The following is a 22,681-nucleotide window of genomic DNA, read 5'->3' as shown; positions in this document are numbered from 1 at the left end:
CAAGCCACTCAGGGTGCCACACCCGGCTCGGAGCATCTCCCTTCCCACCCAGCTTCCTGCTCCTGTGCCTGGGAAAGCAGCAGACGAACGAACGCTCACGTTTGCCTGGGTCCCTGCCACCCACCCAGGAGACCTGCACAGACCCTGGCCCAGCCCTGGCGACCACCGGCATTCGGGAAGTGAACCAGGGGTGGACGATCTTTGTCTGTCTCTCCATCCCTCCGCCTTTCAAATGAATTAAAACAAAATGAACGACAGAAAAATGAGTGTTCTGAGATTTCTGTGGATACTAACTAGGTTCCTGTCAATAAAGTAACTAATACAGTTGGCGTCTAAAGGCTTGTTAACATCTCTATCAAGAGAAAATTCATCTGCTGGGCTGGTTTTTAGCTCCTCTCCTTGGTGGGCCCTAATTAATACATAAAATTCACTTGCATTTTTTAATATTATTAATCCCTGTGCCTGGGATAGCACATCTGAGAACAAGGCCCAGGAAACACACTCTTTACTTAGCCAGGGCTGAAATACAACTTAGCATGGTTTATGAACTGGCTAAAAACCGCGGCATCCTTGTGGAACGCACCACTTCTGCACCTGTCACTCCTGCCGAGAGCTTTCACCAAGGGCTCTAAACAAGGCGGTTAGCAAACACAGAAGCAGGGGTGGTATTGATTTCTCTGATCTAGAGATCCTTGAATTGTTTTATCTCCCCTCCAAAGACTCCTCCAATCCCACACCTTGTGCCTGTCCCACGTTCCCCTGGGGGTAACCCATCTGGAAGTGCCCCCACCCCCAGACAGCCACCGGAAGTCCGCCCTGCACCCTTGCAAGTGGGCCATCCCATTTGCACGGCTGCAGCCTGGGAGCTTCTGGTCTTCCCAGGGAGCCCAGCAAGGGGCTCCTGTCCCCAGCGGAGGCCTGAGCCCGGCTGTGCGGAGGGGGCGTGGCCAGCGGTACCTGAGCTCCGGCTCCTGATGCCTCAGACGGTGCACTGCATTCCCCTTCGTGGTAGGCGTCCTTACAGTCGCGGCAGAAAATGAACTGCAAAGGAACAGAGCCGCGTCAGTCAGGGGCTGGCACTCGGACGGAGCTGGAGTTCCTCTTTAGTGGGGCTCGTCGGGGCAAAAGCGGTTCAGACAAGGCATGTCAGCACAGGGCGCAGTGTGCAGGTGAGGTGGGTGGGCTCGGCTCTTCCCCGGAAGCCCACCTGACCCAGCGAACAGGGTGGGCTGGGAAGTCGCCAGGCTCCAGGCACAGCCTCTGGGCACCCGCAGCTTCCTTGCTGGCTGGGACACCTGCTGCAGAGGCTCAGCCGCCATGGGGTGAGTAGAGGCCCCCGTGGACGGGCACGGAGGCCCCGGCCTCCCCACCCAGCTCCAGCCACGTAGGCAGATCACGCTGCTGGTGGGCTGTGCTGCCCAACCACTGCATGCTGGGCTGGTTTCACACAGCACGGAGAGGGTGGGCCGGCAAGGTCACCAGGCGTCTGCACGCCCTGGAAGATGCCCCGAGTCTTGAACACTGTTGGATTAATATTCTGTAGCATAAACCAGGGACTTAGCTGAGTTTTGCTTAAGACGAGAATAATTGGAACTGAAAAAGAACAGGAAAACAAGTGGGATCTGGATGAAGCCGGCTTTATTCCACAGCCCGTCTCCCTTCCTCTCTGATGCCCGCCCGGCACCTGTTCCCATCACGCTGCCAGACTTCCCTCCTTCCCGCGTCTGATTTCTTGTTTCAAAAACTCACTTGAGAATTATTTTCATACTGGGGCATAGGAAACGGAAGAAGACAGCACCAGCTGGGGAAAGGGCTTTTCCCGGGGGATGCTCCGTGCTCTGTCTTGCACCGGCACTTCCGAGGGTCACTCTTATTTCTTCCCCCAGCTAAGGGACTGGATTTAAATTCGGTGGGATGCAAACTTTATTTAACAGTGGGAGAGGGCGTGTGCATCCGATATCCTTAGACAAATCCCCAATCCCACCAGGTTTTAGCTTCTAACAGTTGTTCTGAACTAAATGCAAACCCAACGAACAGTGACTTGGGCCCCTGGATTTCATTCTTTCTCTCTTTTTTGTAGTGTATCTGCTGATCTCGGGTTCTGGCTCAGCCCCTCCCCTGTGCTCGGCCGTGCTCTGTTGGGAGAAGCTGCCTGGGAGGTTCAGTCACCAAGGGCGCCTTGTGTGGTCGCCCCCCACTGCTTCCTGGGGATGCAGGTCTGATTTCTTGCCGTGACCGCAAAGACACTTCACATCTTATTAGCCAGGGATGAGATATAAAATGGATTTCATGGTGGAGGAACACCCTGGAGGTGGATCAGTTTGTCAGAATAAATAAGCCTTTCTGACACAACGATGCTAAATCCCCTCACACAGGGGTGCAGGGGTGCTGCGGAGGATGGACTGTACGTACAGATGTGGGGAGGAGGAGCCGGCACCGAGGAAGCCTCACCGAGTGGCGTGGCTGCAGTGACAGGCTGGGGATGGCTCCCCTGGCACACGCTTGCTAATTTGCTTCTGCTCCAAGAGTATCACTTAAATTCAGATACATCGGGGGCCGGCGTTGCGGTGCAGTGGGTTAAACCGCTGCCTGAGTTGCCGGCATCCCATAAGAATGTCGGTTTGAGTCCCGGCTGCTCTACTTCCAATCCAGCTCCCTGCTAATGTACCTGGGAAAGTAGCAGAGTGTATGGGTGTGTGTCCCTCCCTCTCTGTCACTCTACCTTTAAAATCAATCAATAAATCTTAAATAAATAAATTCAGATATATCAGACAATGAGTCCCTCCCGGTAAATAACACAAATCTGTTTCATAGAAAACAGGAAAACTCTAGAAGGTCTAATTTGATTTTGAAAAGGTTCAGGTCTTCAACGACATTATCCAGACCTCAAGATGCCCAACCAGGTACTTGTGCAAATGCTTCGGCCGTCATCTGCAGCCGTGCGCCAGGGGACCTGGGATGCCGCGGTGAACTCACAGGGGAGCACCAGGGTGGTGCAGATATTGTACTCGCGGTCTTTTGGGCACCGTGTGCACAGCCAAGTCAGCCACTTCCCAGAGTTCATGCCGGCCCTGCCCCCATGCTTTTGGTGACAGCACATCTTTGTGCAGCTGGGTTTTTGGAAGGCGCTGGGATGCCAACCACAGGAGGTGTGGTTACTTAGGATGAAATGAAACATTTTCCAGTCTTTCTGTGTATGTGAACTCTGAGTTCTCACAGAGCTATGTGCACCTGCAGCTGTGACACTCAGACATTACCTGTAGCAGCCTAGGGGTGTCTCAAGAAGCTCACTGAGCTACCAAGGGCAGAACCCCGGGGAACTCTGGCCCAGGCACAACCCTCACAGAGGGATGGCTGTTCCCAAGGAGGAGCTGGCCAGGGACAAGGCAGAGCCTTCTCCGGAGTTCTGTGCTTTCTGCTGACCTGTGTCTTCTCCCCAGGCACACAGAGCCTCCATCCAACCCAAGGCTGCCTCGCACCGGGGGTTTGCCCAAGCTCCCTGAAGACCCATCAAGCCCCTGCAAGCCTCACCGGCAACAGTGCCTGAGTGGGAGGGATCCGCCAGGGTCTCCTCTGGGGCGAGCTCTCACCAAGGACACCCAGGTCCACACACTCCTTTCTCAAAAATAACTTTTTTTTTTTTTTGACAGGCAGAGTTAAACAGTGAGAGAGAGAGACAGAGAGAAAGGTCTTCCTTTTGCCATTGGTTTACCCTCCAATGGCCGCCACGGCCAGCACGCTGCAGCCGGTGCACCGCGCTGATCCGAAGGCAGGAGCCAGGTGCTTATCCTGGTCTCCCATGGGGTGCAGGGCCCAAGCACTTGGGCCATCCTCCACTGCACTCCCTGGCCACAGCAGAGAGCTGGCCTGGAAGAGGGGCAACCGGGACAGAATCCGGCGCCCCAATCGGGACTTGAACCCGGTGTGCCGGCGCCACTAGGCGGAGGATTAGCCTAGTGAGCCACAGCGCTGGCCTCAAAAATAACTTTCAAATGCCCTTTTCAGTTGTTTGAGGTAGTACACACTTATCTCATGGCTTCCTACGCTCTATTCACATTTGCTTAGAACACGACTGAACTCACAGACTGTATCATCTGTGTTCCACCCATCAACCCAGCTGGGCCACATCCCAAACATCCAAGCACACAGAGACCCAGGTGACCTGGGTGGGCCCCCTGAGCTCCTGAGAACTGGTCCTCCCCCGGGAAGGAGAGAGGCCCCACCTATGCTCGGCAGTGCCAGCCCCCTCACTTCCAGACTGCATGAGCCCACCAGCCATGCTGCCACGGACGCCAAGTTCCCGCAGTGAGTCTCTTCACACACGTGTGCACATGTGTGTGCGCATGTGTACATATGTCTGAGGGGATGTCCACAAACTTGTGGGAAATAGAATAAAAAGGTTAAATTGGCAAATAAAAGAGCTGTCTGCACCTCAGTGTTTATTGCAGCTGAATTCACAATAGCTAAGACATGGAATCAACCTAAATGCCCATCAACAGTAGACTGGATAAAGAAATTATGAGACATGTACCCTATAGAATACTGTACAGCAGTCAAAAACAACGAAATCTGGTCATTTGCAACAAAATGGAGGAATCTGGAAAACATCATGCTGAGTGAAATAAGCCAGTCCCAAAGAGACAAATATCATATGTTCTCCCTGATCAGCGACAACTAACTGAGCACCTGAAAGAAACCTGTTGAAGTGAAATGGACGCTATGAGAAACGGTGACTTGATCAGCCCTTGTCCTGTTGATGAACAGCTTAATACTTTATCCCTTTTAGTATTTTTTTGTTCTACTTAATACCATTGGTTGAATTTTTTAATTAACACAAAATCATTCTTAGGTGTTTACATTTAATTGAAAAGTGATCCATGTTAAATATAAGAGTGGAAATAAGAGAGGGAGGAGATGTTCAGTTCGGCGCATGCTCAAGCTGACTTGCCCCAAATGGTAGAGTTAGAAACGTGCCAGGAGATTCCAACTCAATCCCATCAAGGTGTCATGTACCAATGCCATCTCACTAGTCAAAGCAATCAATTTCAGTTCATAATTGATCACACTGATAGGATTAAGAGTCAAAGGGATCACATAAACAAGACTAGTGTCTGCTAATACTAATTGATAGAATTAAAAAGGAGAGAAAATCCAACATGGGAAGTGGGATACACAGCAGACTCATAGAATGGCAGATGTCCTAAACAGCACTGTGGCCTCAGAATCAGCCCTTAAGGCATCCGGATCTGGCTAAAAATCCCATGAGAGTATTTCAGGCATGGAAAGCCAAGACACTGTGTCAAAAACAAACAAACAAACAAACAAAAAAACCACAAACCTAAATCAAAGATCTCTGTGAGTGAGATTCCAGTGGAAAGAATGGGCCATCAAAGAAGGAGGTACTTTTCTCTGAAGAGAGGAGAGAACTTCCACTTTGCTTATGGCCTTGTCCAAATGAGATTGGAGTTGGTGAACTCAGGGGGCTTCCATAGCCTTGACAACTCATGGCAAGAGCCTAGGGTGATTACTGACGTCATAAACAAGAGTGTCAATTGTTAAATCAACAACAGGAGTCACTGTGCACTTACTCTCCATGTAGGATCTCTGTCCTTAATGTGTTGTACTATGTGAATTAATGGCATAACTAGTACTCAAACAGTACTTTACACTTTGTGTTTCTTTGTGGGTGCAAACTGTTGAAATCTTTACTAAATTTATCTTCTATATATAAAGATAATTGAAAATGAATCTTGATGTGAATGGGATGGGAGAGGGAGTGGGATATGGGATGGTTGCAGTGGGAGGGAGATTATGGGGGGAAAAGCTGCTATAATCCAAAAGTTGTACTTTGCAAATTTGTAATTATTAAATAAAAGTTTAAAAAAAGGAATAAAAAGGTAAGTTTATTTTGGTGCAAACGTTTTTGAAATGTGGGAATAATTTTTTTCCTGATACGCATTTTCCAAGAACTTTTTGAGGACGCCGCGTGTGTGTGTGTGTGTGCTTATTCACGTGCCCTGTGTATGTGTGCGCTTACATGGCTGCGTCTACTGCAGTGCTTATCTCCATGCCACTGGCCTTGCCACTCGGCCAGAGCTCTGGCTGCAGCTGGTCCTGTAGAAGGTGTTCAGCCAGGTCGACATATCCCTTGTCTCCTCAAAGGGGCTGATGGCAAAAGCAACACGATTTAAACTCTTATGCTTATTTGCAAAGTTGTAGTCCAAACCTCTCTCCATTTTTAAAGCAACTCCTGCGTAACCAAAATGACAGATTCCTCTCAAAATTCATTGCCCCGGAAGAGTTCTCCAGCCCCGGGGGCGTGAGTGTTTCCCTGTGTGACCGTGAACGTGAGGACCTAGTGCCTTACTCTGGTGCGACTTCAGGCCTGGGAGCTTGGTGCTGAACTCCTTGTCCACCTGTAGTAACCTAAGAGCCTGAGTCGAGGTGTACAACCTTCAATAAGGCTAATTCAATAAGCCAACGTTTCCTACTACATAACAGCCGACTTCCTAACACTGAAGAGGAGGGAAGAAGAGAGGAGACTGCAGGAGGAGAACACGGGGACAGAGCCCAAGAGACCTCGCAGGGAAGGGCTTAGCGCTGGCTCCTGCAGACGTCAAAACCATGGAGCCCAGCCGGGAAGGAAGCGTCCTCAGACAAGCAAACCCACGCTCAGGGAGAGAAACAGAGCACGCGGCCCTCAGGGGCTCGCCTCTGGGAAGAGCAATGCCTGCTGGACAAGAGCCCCAGGCGAGGCATGGTCATCACCGGCTGCCGCAGAAACCAGCCAGTGGAGGGCGCCGAGGAGGCGGGAGCCAGCGACTGCCAAGGTCCCGAGCCCGCGGAGGCCTGGGCTCAGCTGCCTGAACAAAGCCCTGTGCAAAGTACAAATAAACAGAAAAGGCTTAGAGAGTAAGAACCTACAGAAAGGTATTTTTGTACGGCTGAGGGAGGCATGGCTGCATTCACTGTAGGATGAACACATGGACCATTTGAGAGGGCGGCGCATGGCAATCTGTGAGGTCACGTTGTGGAGAGCTATTTCCTTAAAACTCAGACCTGGTGTGGTGTCTCGCAGGAGAGTGTTGAGGTTGGAGAGACCTGCACTAGAGGGCTTTCTAGATCACTCATGATCTGCGTGACCTTACCATCTTTTTGCTTTAGCTCGTATATCTGCACAGGACTCATAAGACAATGGATATTTTTATTTATTTATTTATTTGACAGGTAGAGTTACAAACAGTGAGAGGGAGCAAGAGAGAGAAAGGTCTTCCTTCCATTGGTTCACTCCCCAAATGGCCACCATGGCTAGTGCTGTGCCGATCTGAAGCCAGGAGCGAGGTGCCTCTTCCTGGTCTCCCACACGGGTGCAGGGCCCAAGCATTTGGGCCATCCTCCATTGCACTCCCGGGCCACAGCAGAGAGCTGGACTGGAAGAGGAGCAACCGGGACTAGAACCGGCGCCCATGTGGGATGCTGGTGCCACAGGTGGAGGATTAACCAAGTGAGCCACGGCGCCGGCCCCGACAATGAATATTTAACACGGGTGCTGGCACACGGCAAACACAATCAGTAGCTTTCTCATAGATGCTGTACAGAGATAAAATTCTACAGCAAATCAGTTGAAAGGAGGCCCCCTGCTGGTGAGAGGCGTTCACGTGTAAGACAGTAAGGACCTGCACATGACAGGTGTAGGGGACGCCACGCTTGTTAGTGGGCCACTCCCATGGATGCCAGCCTCCCTTAGCTGATCCGACACTGGCAGCCACACAGAGGAGTCTCAGCACCACGGTGCAGCTATGGAGCCGTGGGGTGGCCCGGCGTGTCAATCATTTCACGTTGCGTCAGTGCCGCAGTCGTGTGGCTGATGCTAGAGCTTCATTCCCCATGTGTTCTCACTGGACACACTCCAAAGGAGGTGGACATATGCGTTCTCTTGGTAGAATCGGGAGGGAGCCAAGGCCATCAGTGCTTTCCAGAAGGTGCTGACTGGGGATGACCCTGAAAACACTGATCCTTCAAGTCCGTCTCCACGCGAAAGCCAAGTTTCACTGTGCCCGTATTCGGTTAACGCCGGCATCTGTTATAAAAGCATTCTCTTATCTGCCATTTATTTCCCTTCACAGCCCTGAGGGTCTATGTTGGAAGATCAGGGGGGAATCAGGTTCCATCTCTGGACCCCTTCCCACAGCCCAGGAAAACATCAAAGGCAGGAGGCACACATTGTGGGCTTCTCGGGGGAGGGGATGAAACCTGTTTCTTTTCGGTGTAGAACATTCCAGAAGATGGCAGCAGAGATCCACAAGTTTGGCTTGTGTGTGTTGGAATGAGTGTTGGAGTACCCAAAGAGCCAGGTTCCCTGTCGGGGGACTGGTGCTGACACATGCAGAACTGGCTCTGACCAGACTGTGCCACTGAGCGGACGTGGTGCTAGGCAGGCACGGAAACACAACTTCGAGAAGAAGGAAGTGGGGTTCTTTCTTGTCAGGGACTCGGCATCTTACAACCACAGGATCTCCCTGTGGGAAGCACTCCTAGACTCTGCCGGACTCCAAAGGCAAACGGACCAAAGTTTCCCAGAAGGCTAAACAGAAGTGAGCGCGGGGTGGCTGGATGGAGCGCAGGAGCCCGATTCCTTTGTCTTTTCCAAATTCTATGCCAATCTGCAAGGATGGTTAAAATGCTGCCAGCAAGTCTCCCACAAGGGTACAGGGACGTCCGCCACCTCGCACCCCTCACGTTATTTCTGTGTTAGGTTCGCTACCCTGAGAAGACCCTTCCTTGGGGGTTTAGTGTTCAGGCACGGGAGCTCTGAGAAGAATTCTGAAAATCCCCTTTTCCTGCACGTCATTGTCTCATCACGTGCATGCTTGTACCCATTTACTGCTTCAGCTGTGCAGTCTTGATTTACACCCTTGCTGTGTGTGTGATTACACCCTCGCTGTGTGTGATCGGCTGTCCCGATCCAGGGTCTCAGGCGGGGGGACCAGAGCTGGCCTCAGAACCTATCCATGCAGGGGCAGGTGTTTGTCGCAGCAGTTACGACAGCTGCCCCCCGCCGTGGATTCCCTGGGTTCGAGCCCCGACTCTGCTCCTGATCCCAGCTTCCTGCTCACGCAGACTCTGGGAGGCAGCAGGTGACAGCTCTTGTATTTGTGTTCCTGCCACCCCCATGGGAGACCTGGATTGAGGTCCTGGCTCCTGGCTTTGGCCTGGCCCAGTCCTGGCTGGTTTGGGGCATTTGGGGAGTGCATCAGGGCCTGGGAATTCTCTGTTTCTGACTCTAAAATAAATAATAAAATAAATGAATATTAAAAAAAGAGACATGCATAACAAATGTTCTAGATGGAGGTGGGACAGGGGATGGTGTTCCCTGTGACAGAACTTCTGGGATTGGATGGCCAATCTAATCCATAATCACGAACAGAGACATTTAACTTTATTTCCTACTTCAAAGTATTTATTTTTTTAACTTAAAAATATTTACTGGTCATACATTTTTTTCCCTTTCTTTAACAGCTTAATGGAGATACAATTTTCATGGTCACAAGTCTTAAAAAGGGTTTGGCATTTTTCCCAGTGGATGGTATATACACATAGTGCAAATTCCAAAGATACAAAGGGTCATGGTAGAAAGTAAGTCTCCTTTTCCCCTTGGGCAGCTACAAAGCTTCCCAGAGCCAACCATTGGCACTCATTGTGTGTCCTGTTCCAGGAACACCTGATATACTCACACACGCATCCATGCTATTTTTAAAAACAAAAATGGCACATAGACCGCACTCTGCACCTTGCGTTTTCATGTACTCTGCCTTGGAGACTGCTCCGACCCAGTGCACACCGCAGAGCTGCCTCGCTCTTCCAGGACAGCCGCACAGTATTCCAGCTGATGGATGAACCTTAATCCCTGCAGCCAGCCCCTACCTTGGACATTCAGGTCTTTTCCAGTCATTTGTCATCGTAAAGCCACAGGGGATGCTCTAGTCCACGGGTTCTTTCGCACATGTGAAAAGAAATCTGTAGGAGAAATGTGTAGGAGCGAAACTGCTGGGTCAAGGGGTGTGGAGGCGTTCCGTGTGGAATAGCTTCTGCAAGCTCAGCGGGAAGCCGTGTGTAGGCGGCTTGCTTTCTCTCCCTAGCACGCTGGCTTATCAATGACTGTGCTGGGGAAAGTGCATGAGAAAAACCTCGAGTAAGTCCCAGCACTTCGGGGAAGGCCCGCTTTCTATATGTTGCACCATGGAGACCCGTGCTGGGCCCAAGAGATACCTGTAAATCACTCGTGAGTCTCACCCACGCGGCTGAACCAACGTCGACCGTGGCCTGCGGTCATCCCTACCTGGTACTTTCTTGGCTCCTGATTTATGGAGCTGTCATCTCCTTGTTTGCCCCGGCCTGAATATTGCCTGCCTTCCAGCAGAGGACTCAGGGAATTTAAGGTGAGCGGCTTTCAACCCTGGCGGCTGACAAGTGGGAAGTCCAGGTTAGAGGGGAGGGAGCAGCAGACAGGAGAGCATCCCTCCCACCGCCCGGGCTGTGTCTGGGGTCTTCACTTTGCACGCTCGTTCTCAGCACCTCTTGCTAGGTGTCTAATGGCAGAAGCCTGCCAGGGACACAGGAAGCTGGAGCAGGTGCAATTTCCCATCTTCCAGGTCCACCCCCTCTCACGCTTGCTGTAGGACTTGCCTGGTTTCCATCTGGGACTTTGGGGCGCATGAGACAGTAACATCCACCCCAGTGATGGTCGCCTGAGCTAAACCTCTTGGCAGTACCGTTTCTAATCCAACCGAGAATTCTCTGGAAAGTCTTCCAGGCCTGCCCAGTTTTGCTTGAAAACTGGCGCTCCCCAGACCCGAAGCAGCAGTTGGCTCCGTCCAGACACAGAGCCCTGGTCACAGAGGAGCAAATCCGACGCCACTCTCAAATATTGCCATTAATTAGTGAGCATGTTTGAATGGGGCCATTCATTAGCCAAACGCACAGCATATGTCTTCTATAATTTTTAACTGGTCTCTAATCCTTGTGACCTTATCATTTGCAATCTGCAAAGGCGCTAGACTCTGCAAAAACGATTCCGCGATGCCAGCAACACGTGAGAGCCGAGCCAGATGGCGGTGCGAGCCCAATGTGTCCCACGTGCCTGCGGGCATCCTGGCACAGCAGGGGAGATGGAATGCGTCCCCTGAACACCTGGGCCCTGCCCTGGCCACGTGGGGCAGGGCAGCTTCGGAAGCAGGCCGAGCCAGGGCGGGCGCTCTGCCAGCACAACTTAGAGACGTCTGTCTGTGGGGGTTTTGCAACCCCTCTGTGATGGATCAATCAGAACCACACGTGCAGCTTCTACGGTGCAGCCCCTCTCCCTCCCAACCCAGCCAGATGGCCCAGGTGCTTTCTCTCTTACACATCCTCGGCCAGTGTCTCTGCCCCTGCTGGAGACCATCCTCACCTGCTAGGTGGACAGCTTTGTAACTTAGCTCTGTTCCCCCACAACCCAGTGTCTGGAACACGGCATCTATTTGGGGAACAGCTAGGTGCCTGAGCCATGTCGTTTCCAGCTAGGGTGGAGCAGCAGTGCCACGCAAACAGAAGGGCTCCAGAACCTTCTATGACACCCACTGTGTACCACGTGACATCACTGCATGCTATGACATCATTGTATGCCATGTGACATGAGTGTGCTGTGTGAAATTACTGTGTGCCATGCGACATCACTGTGTGCCATCACTGTGTGCCGTGTGACATCACTGTGTGCCGTGTGACATCACTATATGACATCATTGTGTGCTGTGTGACACCCAGTGTGCCATGTGACATTCAGTGTGTTGTGTGACACAACACTCAGCACCTGCCCAATTGGGCGGCTCAGGATGCGAGTCTGTAGACACAGAGTAGAGCTCAGTGGGTCGGGGTCCCGGGGACGCGGCCTTGACCTTCTGCCCTTTGCACTTGCCCCTGCAGACAACGGTTCCTACATCAGGCCTCACAGATGGATACCCTGCCAGGAACCCCTGGAACCTCTGCCTGGATGCCTGAGCCCCCTCCCAAGCTGCCTGCTGCCTGTCGTGCGATTCCACATGCACAGATTGAACTCATTTCAGACTCAAGTCCCAACTCCATGGGACTGCACTCAAGGTGCCCAGGGCCCCGCAGAGTCACGGTTACAGGGTAGACATCGGCCACCTCTGCGGTGGTCCTGGGCGTCTCAGCTTTGAGAAGTGAGAGCAGGGGGCAGGGCCGAGGCAGCCTTGAGGAGGACAGGAGGAGAAGGAAGACGCTGGGCTCCGGGGCAGCTGACCCTGGGAGCCTGAGGCTGTGGCCCCCCAATACCCACCAGATCCAGAGCCTAAGTCACAGCATGTGGGGGTGGGAAAGGCCTCACGGCCAGGGGCTCTGGATTGGTCAGAAAACAGAGGCAGTCCAACCAACAGGGTAAGAGCAGAAAGCGAGAATTTTTGCGGAGGTGGGGGTGAAGCCCAGAGAACCAGGGTCGAGGGGCCTGGGGCTCGCTATGGGGCTCAGTTTCCTCAGGGCAGTCCCTGGGGACGGCCGTGTGCTGCTGGTGGGGCTGCTGCCCCAGGCCGATCACACTGAGTCCTGGACCTTCCTGGGACCCTGGCTACAAGTCTCCAGGAGCCATGGGCAGGGAGCTCAGGACGGAGAGAGGAGCCTGTGCAGTCACTGCTGTGTCACCGGGACCAGAAGGAAGCCCCGCCTGACGGCAGCCACCTGATGCAATGGCGCTCGGGCGGCTGCTGATGCTCCTGATGCTGCCCCAGACCGGCAGCAGCGGCACCCCGGGAGGACACGGAGAACAGCGGGGTCTCAGCAACGACCGCCCCACCCCCACCCTCACCCCCACCCCAGTACTAGGTCAGCAGTCGCTCCTGCCGGGAGACCTGTGCGCAACTTCCGGTTCAGAAACCCGACTTTTGCTCTTGGCTTCCAACAGAAGTCACTGAGCACACACACGTGCAGGTGCCCCGGGTCAGGCACGGGGCATGGTTGGCCGCGACTTCATCGTATGATGGGGATAAGGCTCTGGGAGCGCAGAGTGAGCAGGGAGAGGAGGGTGAGGTGCTGCCCGCTGAGTTGCCTGGAAAGGAGGGCCCCTGGCTGTGCCAGGATGGGGCAAAGGCTCTGGCCTTGGTGGTGGGGTGACTTCTTCTTCTGGACCATGCATGGAGTTGGGGGTGCTGAGGGTAGCCAGGAGTGGGCCGGGAGCTGGAGGGAGGGTCAGCGCCAGACCTGTGGCTTGGCTGGAGGCTTCAGACGTCTGTGGGGCTTTGGAGGTGCCTTCCAGATCTTCCGAGCAAGAGGCGCCAGGTCAGGGGACCCCAGGAAGACAGGAAAACCGAGTGTGTGATGGACAGGGATTCCCAGGTTTTCTTCCTGGTGAAGTCACCATTTACTTTCAATAGGGGGAAGACTCAATGCGAGGTCACCCTGCTCCATGACGGAGACAAGAGCTGCAGGTGCACGGAGCCCCTTGGCCGGAAGAGACCTCCGTGCGGCTGATAGCAGCCATCGTGAAGGGACATTCCTGCCACACACCCGGAGTTATTTTTTAACGGAAAGTCAGAAAAATAAGAACTGTCCCGGGTTATCGCTGATGTTCACCGAGTCTCGTGGTGTCTGATTTACTGGTTTGCTCACTTTGTCAACCCCGGCCGAGGACAGATTGCACGCAGGCGGCGGCTCGCAGGCAGGCTGTTGATCACCGGGCTGGCGGCAGGGGCCTGCTTCTGACGGCTGCGGCACCAGCCTGCGTGATGGCTGATGGGAGGGACGTAACAGATGAAGTCGTCGAAATTCACAGCTCGGGCGGTAGTCATTGGGGCTCGGGGTGAGTGCAGCCTCTTTTAGCCAAGCGCAAGGCTTGCATGAAGGGTCTTTGCGAATGCTGAGTGCAAAATCCCAAGCTGGAAGCTCTGGTGTTGCGTGATTTGGTTAAACCTATTTTTTTTTTTTTTTAACTTGAGAAGCAGAGAGACAGACAGAGGGGATGCCCTTTTCCCGGTTCAGTCCCCAAACACCCTGAATGGCGGAGACTGGTGTGGGCCAAAGCCAGGAGCTGGGAGCTCAATCCAGGTCTCCCCCGTGGGTGGCAAGACCACAATTCCCCCAGCCATCACCTCTGCCTGCCAGGGTCTGCATCAGCAGGAAGACGGAGTCGGGGCCAGACCTGGGGATTGAATGCAGCTACTGCAGTGTGGGAGGCGGGTGTCTGAGCTGCGAGGCCCTGCACAATTTTAGCAACAGGACTTTCATTAGTGATAACTCAGGTACATCTTGGAGAGATGAGGTAAGGTCCACCTTGCTAAGGGCAGTCAGACCCGAACACCAAAGATTTAATTTCAACATGAAAAGTTACGGTCATGCTATGGAGCTCACCCTTGAAGGAAGCCCACGCTAAGGACCGAAGCTGCGAGAAACCTCCAAGCTCCCCACACCCTACCCGGCTCACGCCACCACACAAGCTCTCAGACACATGCATTCGGACTTGGGAGGGTTGTGCGGGACCTCGGGGGTCCCCTGCCCAGGACCCCGGCCCTCTGTGATTGTTCACGAATATTCCAGCTCCTCCAGTATCCCGGGAGCTGAGCCAGCTGTGCTCCTGCTTGTTCCTGGGCTGCTCAGTCTTGGTGGGAGCACTCCTCCCCACACTGTCCTCCTCTGATAGCATCTCTCCCCAGGCCCCCCAAAAGCAGCAAAAGGCCAGACACACTTGGAGAGCTGATTGGAAGACTCCCAGAGGCCCTGGCAGCCGTCAGCCCTTGGGCCTGGCCGGAAGACCCCTCCGGATGCCTGTTAGCACGAGATAAGGCAGGGCTGGGTGGTCTTGTGCAGGAAGTGACCCGAGAAGAAACATTATCTCCCAGCAGCACTCACACCTTGCAACCTTCCGAGCTGAACTATAAAAGAAAGCCCAGAGTTACAAGAGTCATCGCTTGCCTAAGTATTTCCTGGCTCTCCCAGGCTTATTGCCTCGCCAAGGAAGTAGAAAGCAAGCTAATTAAGTAGCAGCTAAAGGGCAAGTACCTGGACTGTGCCCAGAGCTGCTGAGATAACGGGATGTGAGGTCCCTGGGAGAAATGCCGCCCATCACTGCCTCTTTACACAAGAGTGAGAGCAGAGAGTGTCAGCTGTACGCTCGGCACCGCCCCTCCCCTCCCCCAGGCGGTGGCCCTGGCCCTGGGAGGATCTGGTCCCTGATCTTTGGGGGGCACTGGCTCCCCAGTTCTTCTGGCCTTCTCTCGCACGTGGGCCCCGATTACTATCCTGGACTTGCCACCGCACAGCCTGGATCGCGGCAAGCACACGGGGCCTGCGCTGATCAGCTTTCAGGAATCACTACGAGGATCGAACGCCTTATCCTCGCAAGTCCTCTGCCTCTCTCTCTGGGACTGCGGCCACTTCTTTGCGAGGCCAGCAGCTCGGAGAGGAAGCTGCACTGGTGTCCTACAGAGAAGGCGGCGGAGGGAGCTCCCGGGCTCGGCGAGCTCCGGCCGGCACTGTCCATGCGCCCCATGGGCACAGAGGGCCACGCCGTGTCCCTAAGGCTCTGTCCAGGCACAGCCGCCTGCACCCTCTGCCCCTGTGCCCTCCTTTGCCGGGACTCCATGTTGGGCAGCCTCTGCTGAGCCCGGCTCCCAACCCGCCCTCTCCTGCATTCTCTCTCTCTCTCTGCACCGCCCCGACCCTGAGACCTGACCCCACTGCCCGTCTGCCCGTTGCCCCTCCCTGGGTGTTTTCTTATCCATCTTCCCATGGATGCGAGTTCTCCTGGGGCCCACCCCGCTGTTCCAGTGCCGGCATGCCTAGCGCCTGGCCCTGAGGAGCCCACGGCTCCTCAGGGGAGGAGGGGAAGGAGGGGAAGGAGGGGAAGGAGGGGAAGGAGGGGAAGGAGGGAGAACCTAAACAGACAAGTGCTCTTCCAACATCGTGGGGAAACGCACATTATGACAAAACCACACGCAGATTTCACAATGCTATGCCCTAAAATCATCTTATTTTTGGATGCATGAACTTCTGGATGTAACTGCAATCCACTGGGGCCCACGTTGTGACGGAGTGGGTGAAGCCACCCGCTATGATGCCAGCATCCCATATGGGCACCGGAGTGAGTGCCGGCTGCTCCACTTCCAATCCAGCTCCCTGCTAATGCACCTGAAAAAGCAGTGGATGATGGCCCAAGTGCTTGGGCCCCTGCTCCCGCTTGGGAGACCCAGAAGAAGCTCCTGGCTCCTGGCTTTGGACTGGACCAGCTCTGGCTGTTGCAGCCAATTGGGGAGTGAACCAGTGGATGGAAGACCTCTCTCTCTGTGTCGCTCTGCCTTTAAAATCTTTTTAAAAGATCCACGGTACTGTGTGGGCGCATGACAGAGATCGGAGCAGTCACAAAGTGGCAAGCTGCTCTCTCCAGGCAGTTTTGCCACACTTGGGGTCCCCAGGGAGAGGAAGATGAACCCAGACGGGAACAGGACAGTCCCACAGTCGGAGCTCACAGGGCGAGCGGCCAGGAGCAGTTACTGTCTCGTGACCCCAGGAACGTAAACAACCTGTAGTTGATTTGAAACGAAGAAAAATGTATCAGCATTTCCCTCTGTTTGCCCCACCTGTAAGGACCCATTCGTGTGACTCCGTGTTCAGAAAGGCTTTTCTGTGGGAAGACGTGTCATGGCGTCACATGTCACGCGCTGTGTGGTGACACCAGCCATGTGAGCGATTCCTCATGAGAAGGCTGTTTGTGCTCATCCCAGTAAGTCACTGGGGTGCTACAGGTGGGGACCTGAACTCTCTGCTGTCAGGAGCACTGCACTTCCTGAAAACATATGGGAGTGCAAAGTGGCCAGTCCTGGGAAGGCCAGCACCACGTCCCTGGGAGTCTCTGGACAAAGGAGAGAGGGCTCATCGTCCTCCTCCTGGGATCGCCTGATGTGGGCTCGCTGTTTTCTATTTTCACTGCCGAAGCGGCAACCTCGCTCCCCACCGTCTCCCCCTGCCCCATGGTTCTCTAACCGGACATGCACTTGGATCCCCAAGTATCTCACAGGGTCTTACTACATCACAGACAAACAACGCAGGGTGGCCGGGTCTCTGAGCGCTCCCAGCCAGGCGGGCACCTGCTGTGAGTCTCACACCTGCTGGGCAATTCAGGAGGTGGCCACAGGGGAGAAGGAGGTAGCTCCTCTCCCTGCCAATGTGACCATTCAAAGAGTGGACTGTTTTAAAAAGAAGAGTTTTGCTCCCCTTAATTGTGAAAAACTATGCTTTTCTATAGAGCAATGTCAAGTTCATTTCAAGAATCTAAGATTTCATATGGGGAAAAACCCACGTAGAGCCCCGGGAGTAAACCTGAGAACCGGGGATCCAGCAAAGCGTGGGCGGCAGTGACCCCTGCAGCCTCCCCCTATACCCCCCCGCCAAGTTTGCAACTTGATTTGACGTAAGTCCTGACAACTGCCAATGAAGCCTTCCCAGGCAGCATCTCATTTTCTCATTTTTTTGTTGACAGTCATAAAGTTTAGTTTGGCGCTTTCTGAAAGGGTGTTGGAGCTGCCGTCGGCACAGCCCAGGTATTTTCCTCAAATCTGTCCGCAGCAGAAGGTGGGTTGCCTCTAAATTCCTCCTTTGGAGCGGGAGGTCAGCTCAACGTGGCAACCCTTGCCGACACTGAGGTCAGCCTGCCTCAGTAGGCACTTCTCTCTGCAAGGGAGGTGCTCCTAAGTTACGCTCTAGGTTAGTGGCAAAGGGGCTTTATCTTATGTGTCAACACAAAGTGTCTTCTAACTCAGTGTTTTAAAAAAAAGATTTATTTATTTCTTTGAAAGAGACACAGAGAAAGGAAGGGGGTGGAGGGAGGGAGGGAAGGAGAGAGAGAGGATGTCTTCCATCTACTGGTTCACTTCCCAGATGGCCCCAATGGTTGGGGCCGAGCCAGGGTGAAGCCAGGAGCTTCATCTGTGTTTCCCACATGGGTGCAGGGACCAAAGGACTTGAGCCAACTTCTACTGCCTTTCCAGGCCATTGCAGGGAGCTGGATAGAAAGTGGAATAGCTGGGACTTGAACTTATACCCCTATGGGATGCAGGTGGTAACTACCCACTGTGCCACAATGCCGCCCCCCACTCAGTATGAACACAGAGAAACGCATGGCGGCCAGTGGTGATACAGGGACTTTCAATAGCGGTTTCTGAACTTCCCTTCCTTCCCCCAGGGGTCTCCATTCTACCCCAGTACAACAGATCCCCGGTCTTAAGTTCAGGGACTCGGAGCCGTCCAACCTGTGCCCCACACTGAGTCACGCTCTGCAAAGCTGCCACAGCTGGACCTTGCAGATCTGAAACGGAGGAGGATGTCGGCACAGTCCTGCTGTCAGTGGCGAAATGCAGACAGAACGAGGGGGGAGGCGCTCGCCTGGGCGTCACAGCCAAGGGCAAAGCTGCATTGCTGATTAAAATACATTTATTCATTTAAAGGATGTATTTCTTTATTTGAAAGGCAGAGTGACAGAGAGGGAGGGAGAAAGGGAGGGAGGGAGGGAGAGAAAGACAGAGAGAGAGAGAGAGAGAGAGAGAGAGATCTTCCATTTGCTAGTTCTCTCCCCGGATGGCTGCAAGGGCAGGTCCCAGCGGAAGCCAGGGGACAGTGCTCCATCTGGGTCTCCCATGCGGGTGACAAGGGTCCAAGCACTTGGGCCATCTTTCACTGCTTTCCCAGGTGCGTTAGCAGGGAGCTGGAGAGGAAGCAGAGGAGCCAGGACTTGAACCCGGGTAAGTGGTGGCTTCACCCACTGCACAGGCCACAGTGCCAGCCCGCCTGAAATATTGTGTGTATTAGCAAACCAAGGGTTTAGGTTTGTTTGATGCTTTTCATAAAATGGAAACTTAGAGGAATTTAATTAAGATTTAATTTCAACTTTAAGATCACCAAATTATATTTATGTAAGACCCTCTAAAATGAGAATGCTATTTGTGTTAAAATTTTTTACAAATGGTTTTATAAACATGGTTCCTATGATTTGTTTAATATTAAGGAGACTTACGATCTGCAAGAAAACAAGAAACACATCAAAATGGTCATAATGTCTAAGAAATATGCAAATAGCAATTAATTATTGATGGATCTTAAATGTAGAAATATGCTGATTTGATAAACAAGAAATTCTGCTCTCATTTGGCAAAAGTGAAGAAGGGGGGATTGGGAAGGGGGACAAGTCCCCTCCCGGGGGTGGGGTCTGGACTCTCGCACAGCGGCCTTCTGGGAAAAAAATCTACCAGGACTGGAGCCTTAACTTGAACACGGCATCAGTTGTTAAAAGCGGCTTTAATTGAACGACAGCCTGACAGAAGAGAGAACAAACTTCACCACTGTAAATATCCACAAATTAATTATCTTGGCTTCAGAAATGTTAAAATCTATACCCAGTTATTCTCAGGGAACTGAGGAAAAGCAGTGTATGCAAAGCTTTAGAAGCGCAGACAGACTTAGATTTTTCTCTTAGAGAAACAGCCAGCATGCAGGGCCCGGGGAAATCCCCGCTGTTCTGTGAGATGCCCATTTCAGTCTATCACAGCACATCCGCATGGACGGTCTCCATGGAAAACGGCACCAGAGGAGCGGGCATGGGGCCAGAGGCCGAGACGTAGGGCAAGGCTGACGTCCCCCACCAGGGTGCCTGGTTCAACTGCCGGCCCCGCTGCTGCTTCCAGCTTCCTTCTTGTTCATGCCGACACGCAGAGGCAGTGATGGCGGCTCCGGTGACTGGGTCCCTGCTACCTACGTGGCAGACGGGGATGAAGCTCTGGGCTTCAGGCTGGACCCGGCCAGGGTCAGGACCCGGCATCTGGGGAGTGGTCTAGTGGATATGAGTGCTCTTTCTCTCTCAGATAAATAAACAAAAATTTAAACTTGACATTTAGAAATATAAAGTTGCTTATGACGCACTGTTCAGGGTGAAAGACTGGTGAAAAGCAACTGTAGTGTGAACCCATTTCTGTTAACGATGTGTGGTGTGCATGTGCATAAAAAGCATCCGGAAAGTTCTCTGTCGATGAGCCAAAATGCCTACATCCGGCTACGAGGGATTACGGGTGCTTTCTACTTTCCTGAAAAGTTTTCTGCCATTTTGGCGATAAGTACGTATTGCTTTTGTCATGCAAGCTTTCAGTTTGCATTGAAGAAACGTTCTGAGGATGTCTCTGGGCTGGGTTCACGTTATCTGCCCTACTTAGGGCTGATGGGCACATCTGCTCCGGGAGGAGGGTCGGCTGGGAGCAGGTGCATCCTGGACGTGGGAACTGTCGGCAGGGAGGAAAGAGTGGTGGGCATGCTGTGGGCATAGAGGCTTGCAGGAGACTTTCTGTGCCCACACAGTGTCGCTTGGAATGATGGACGGATGGTAAAGAAGAGCCCAGAGGCTCTTTTCTCATTGTTTTGTTGAAATAAAGCACTAGGGGGTATCTAAAGAAGTACCCAGAAAAAGGGGTCGCCTCTGCTCGTGTGTCTGATTCCCCCAGAACTGCTGGCAAGCGCGTGCTGCGTCTCGCAGGGGCGGCCTTCAGGAAGGTGACTTTCCAAGCACCCTGGTGCGTGGTGGCAAACGCTCTCCAGTGCGACAAGCACTTTGGCCATCGAATCTCTGGAGCTATTAGACCGTCGCGTGTTCTCTAATGCGCCAGGTTAGAACGGCCATATGGCCCCCAGAGTAGGATCTCAGGACAAATTACCAAACGGCACACAGCGGCGGTGTGTGTGCTGGCATCCATGAATGTGCCGGGCTGGGGAAGGCCCTGCCCTTTCTGGACTGGCCCCCCTCTCAGGGCACGGGGGAGTGGCTTGCACACTTAGCTCAAAGGGCAGTGAGTGCCTGCTGGATATTTTTAGACCGCCAGAAGGTTCCATAAGGCTGTCACCGTAAAAATGAAACAAGCCCCAGCCTTGCGATGCTACTTTGCAATAAACAACAATCCACAGAATAAGGATTTAAAAGCCCGTTTGCGACCCAGTGCCTCCTCCCCAGTCCGGTCCCTGTGACAGTGCAACCTTCAGTGCCAGCCTGGAGAAGGACACACCGCCCGGGCGCGGCTGCCTCTCAGTCATTCCCCTGGTCTTGGCAGCTGGCTCAGATCAATAGAACTGCTATGTATCTATAAATCTGAGTAGGAGATCTGTTCTCATAAAGTCCACCCCATCTTGCTTTTCAGCTGAGAAGCAGAATTGGAAAATATTTCAGGCAGTATTTGAAACAGGAAGATTAAATTCTGTCTTATGTGCATCGTGAATAAAAGCGCTAAGCCGGGCGCCAGTGACCTTTCTGGTTCCTGTGCCGGGATGGAGAAGATCGTGGGTGCAGGCTCTGAGCACGTGGCAGAGCTGCCGGTGCGGCAGCGTCGGGGCCTTGGAGGGCAGACAGGGAGGACTTCCGGCCCCAGCATGGTAGCGGCAAGGGTGTGGGGCCGGCCTGCGGTAGGGGCTCTAACGGTGGGTGTGAGCGCGTCTCAGATGCTAGCCCTCAGACCACAGGAGGGGACCGGTCACGTCCTTCTGCAGTCTGTGTCTGACGGTGATGGCTGATGGCAAGGCCACATGCCCATCACCCCCTGTAAAATTATTTTTTAAAAAATAATAATTTATTTGAAAGGCAGAGTAACAGAGAGAGAGAAGGAGAGACAGATAAAGAGAGCTTCCATCTGCTGGTTCACTCCCCAGATGGCTGCAACAGCCAGGTCTGGCCAGGCTGAAGCCAGGAGCCTGGGACAGCGGCTACAATGAAAGCTCCTGTGGCAGGGAAGCTCATTCACTCACTCATTCATTCATTCCCTCGATCACTTATTCACCATCCACTCATCCACTAACTCACTCGCTCACTCCACATTCCCTTCCTCAAGGCATGTTTGCTGGGCATCGGTATACATCTGCTACGTGTGCTGGAGACAGTCTTTGATCCCATCTGTGCTGCCCCTGGCCTCCTACCCACAGACCCAGAGAGCGTCAGGAGGGGCGCTCTTGCCCACGGTAAACTTCAGCGCGGCTCCCCTGGAGACTGCCATCATTCCCAGTCACCTGGGTGACAGCCGCAGTCCAGCGGTGGCAAGTCCGAGGGGTGGGGTTGGGGGGACGCATACGGGGCTGTGGTGGCCTCTCTGGTGGGTTTGCCCCCCGACAGAGGCTTCTATGGCACAGTCTGGAAGATCCCATCACATGGGCATTCCTTGTCCATGCCCAGGCCTGTCCTCTCTCCTGTCCACCTTAGCAAGAAGGCCGTCTCACACACCCGGCAATCAGTCAGTATCCCAGTACAGCCTGAGCCAACACACAGGACCCAGGGGTCTAGAGCCTGCTGTGAGGGCTGGGAGAGGAGGCGCGCCCCAGGTGGGGGGACAGGGGCAGGGGGCAGGAGAGGAGAGCACACCGCTTGTGGGCAGGTGCGGCCGGCGGGGTGGCAGCACAGGCTCAGCAACAGCACTGGCTCCCGAGGCCACGCGGTGCCTGGCCAGCCAGGAAGGGCTTCTCTGCTCCAGTGGCCCCCGTGAGCTGTGCAGAGAAGGGAGCCACAGGGCCACTCCTGGGGACCAGGAGAACGCCAGACAAATGAGATGTCGAATCTCCCCAGCTCCAAGGGAGTTGATTTGAAAAAGGCAGATTTTAATTAAAAGAAAAACCTCCTGGCAGGAGAGGG

The 22,681-nt window shown here is 53.5% G+C and overlaps 1 protein-coding gene across 8 annotated transcripts in view; it reads right to left on the bottom strand.

Moving 5' to 3' along the window:
* Positions 1-22,681, bottom strand: part of PRKN (parkin RBR E3 ubiquitin protein ligase) — a 1,400,595-nt gene that overhangs the window by 35,307 nt on the left and 1,342,607 nt on the right. For all 8 annotated transcript variants that reach the window (XR_011388432.1, XM_051855168.2, XM_051855165.2 and 5 more), the window contains one exon: positions 958-1,041. Coding sequence is in view for 7 of the 8 variants with exons in the window: in XM_051855168.2 (XP_051711128.2) it covers positions 958-1,041 (84 nt within the window). In the remaining variant the exon portion in view is untranslated. The remainder of the gene's footprint in view (positions 1-957; positions 1,042-22,681) is intronic.

This window comes from Oryctolagus cuniculus, chromosome 5 (assembly GCF_964237555.1).
Source record: "Oryctolagus cuniculus chromosome 5, mOryCun1.1, whole genome shotgun sequence".
Lineage (NCBI taxonomy): Eukaryota > Metazoa > Chordata > Mammalia > Lagomorpha > Leporidae > Oryctolagus > Oryctolagus cuniculus.
The sequence above is the reverse complement of the archived record's forward strand: the minus strand, read 5'-3'. Positions and strand labels throughout refer to the sequence as shown.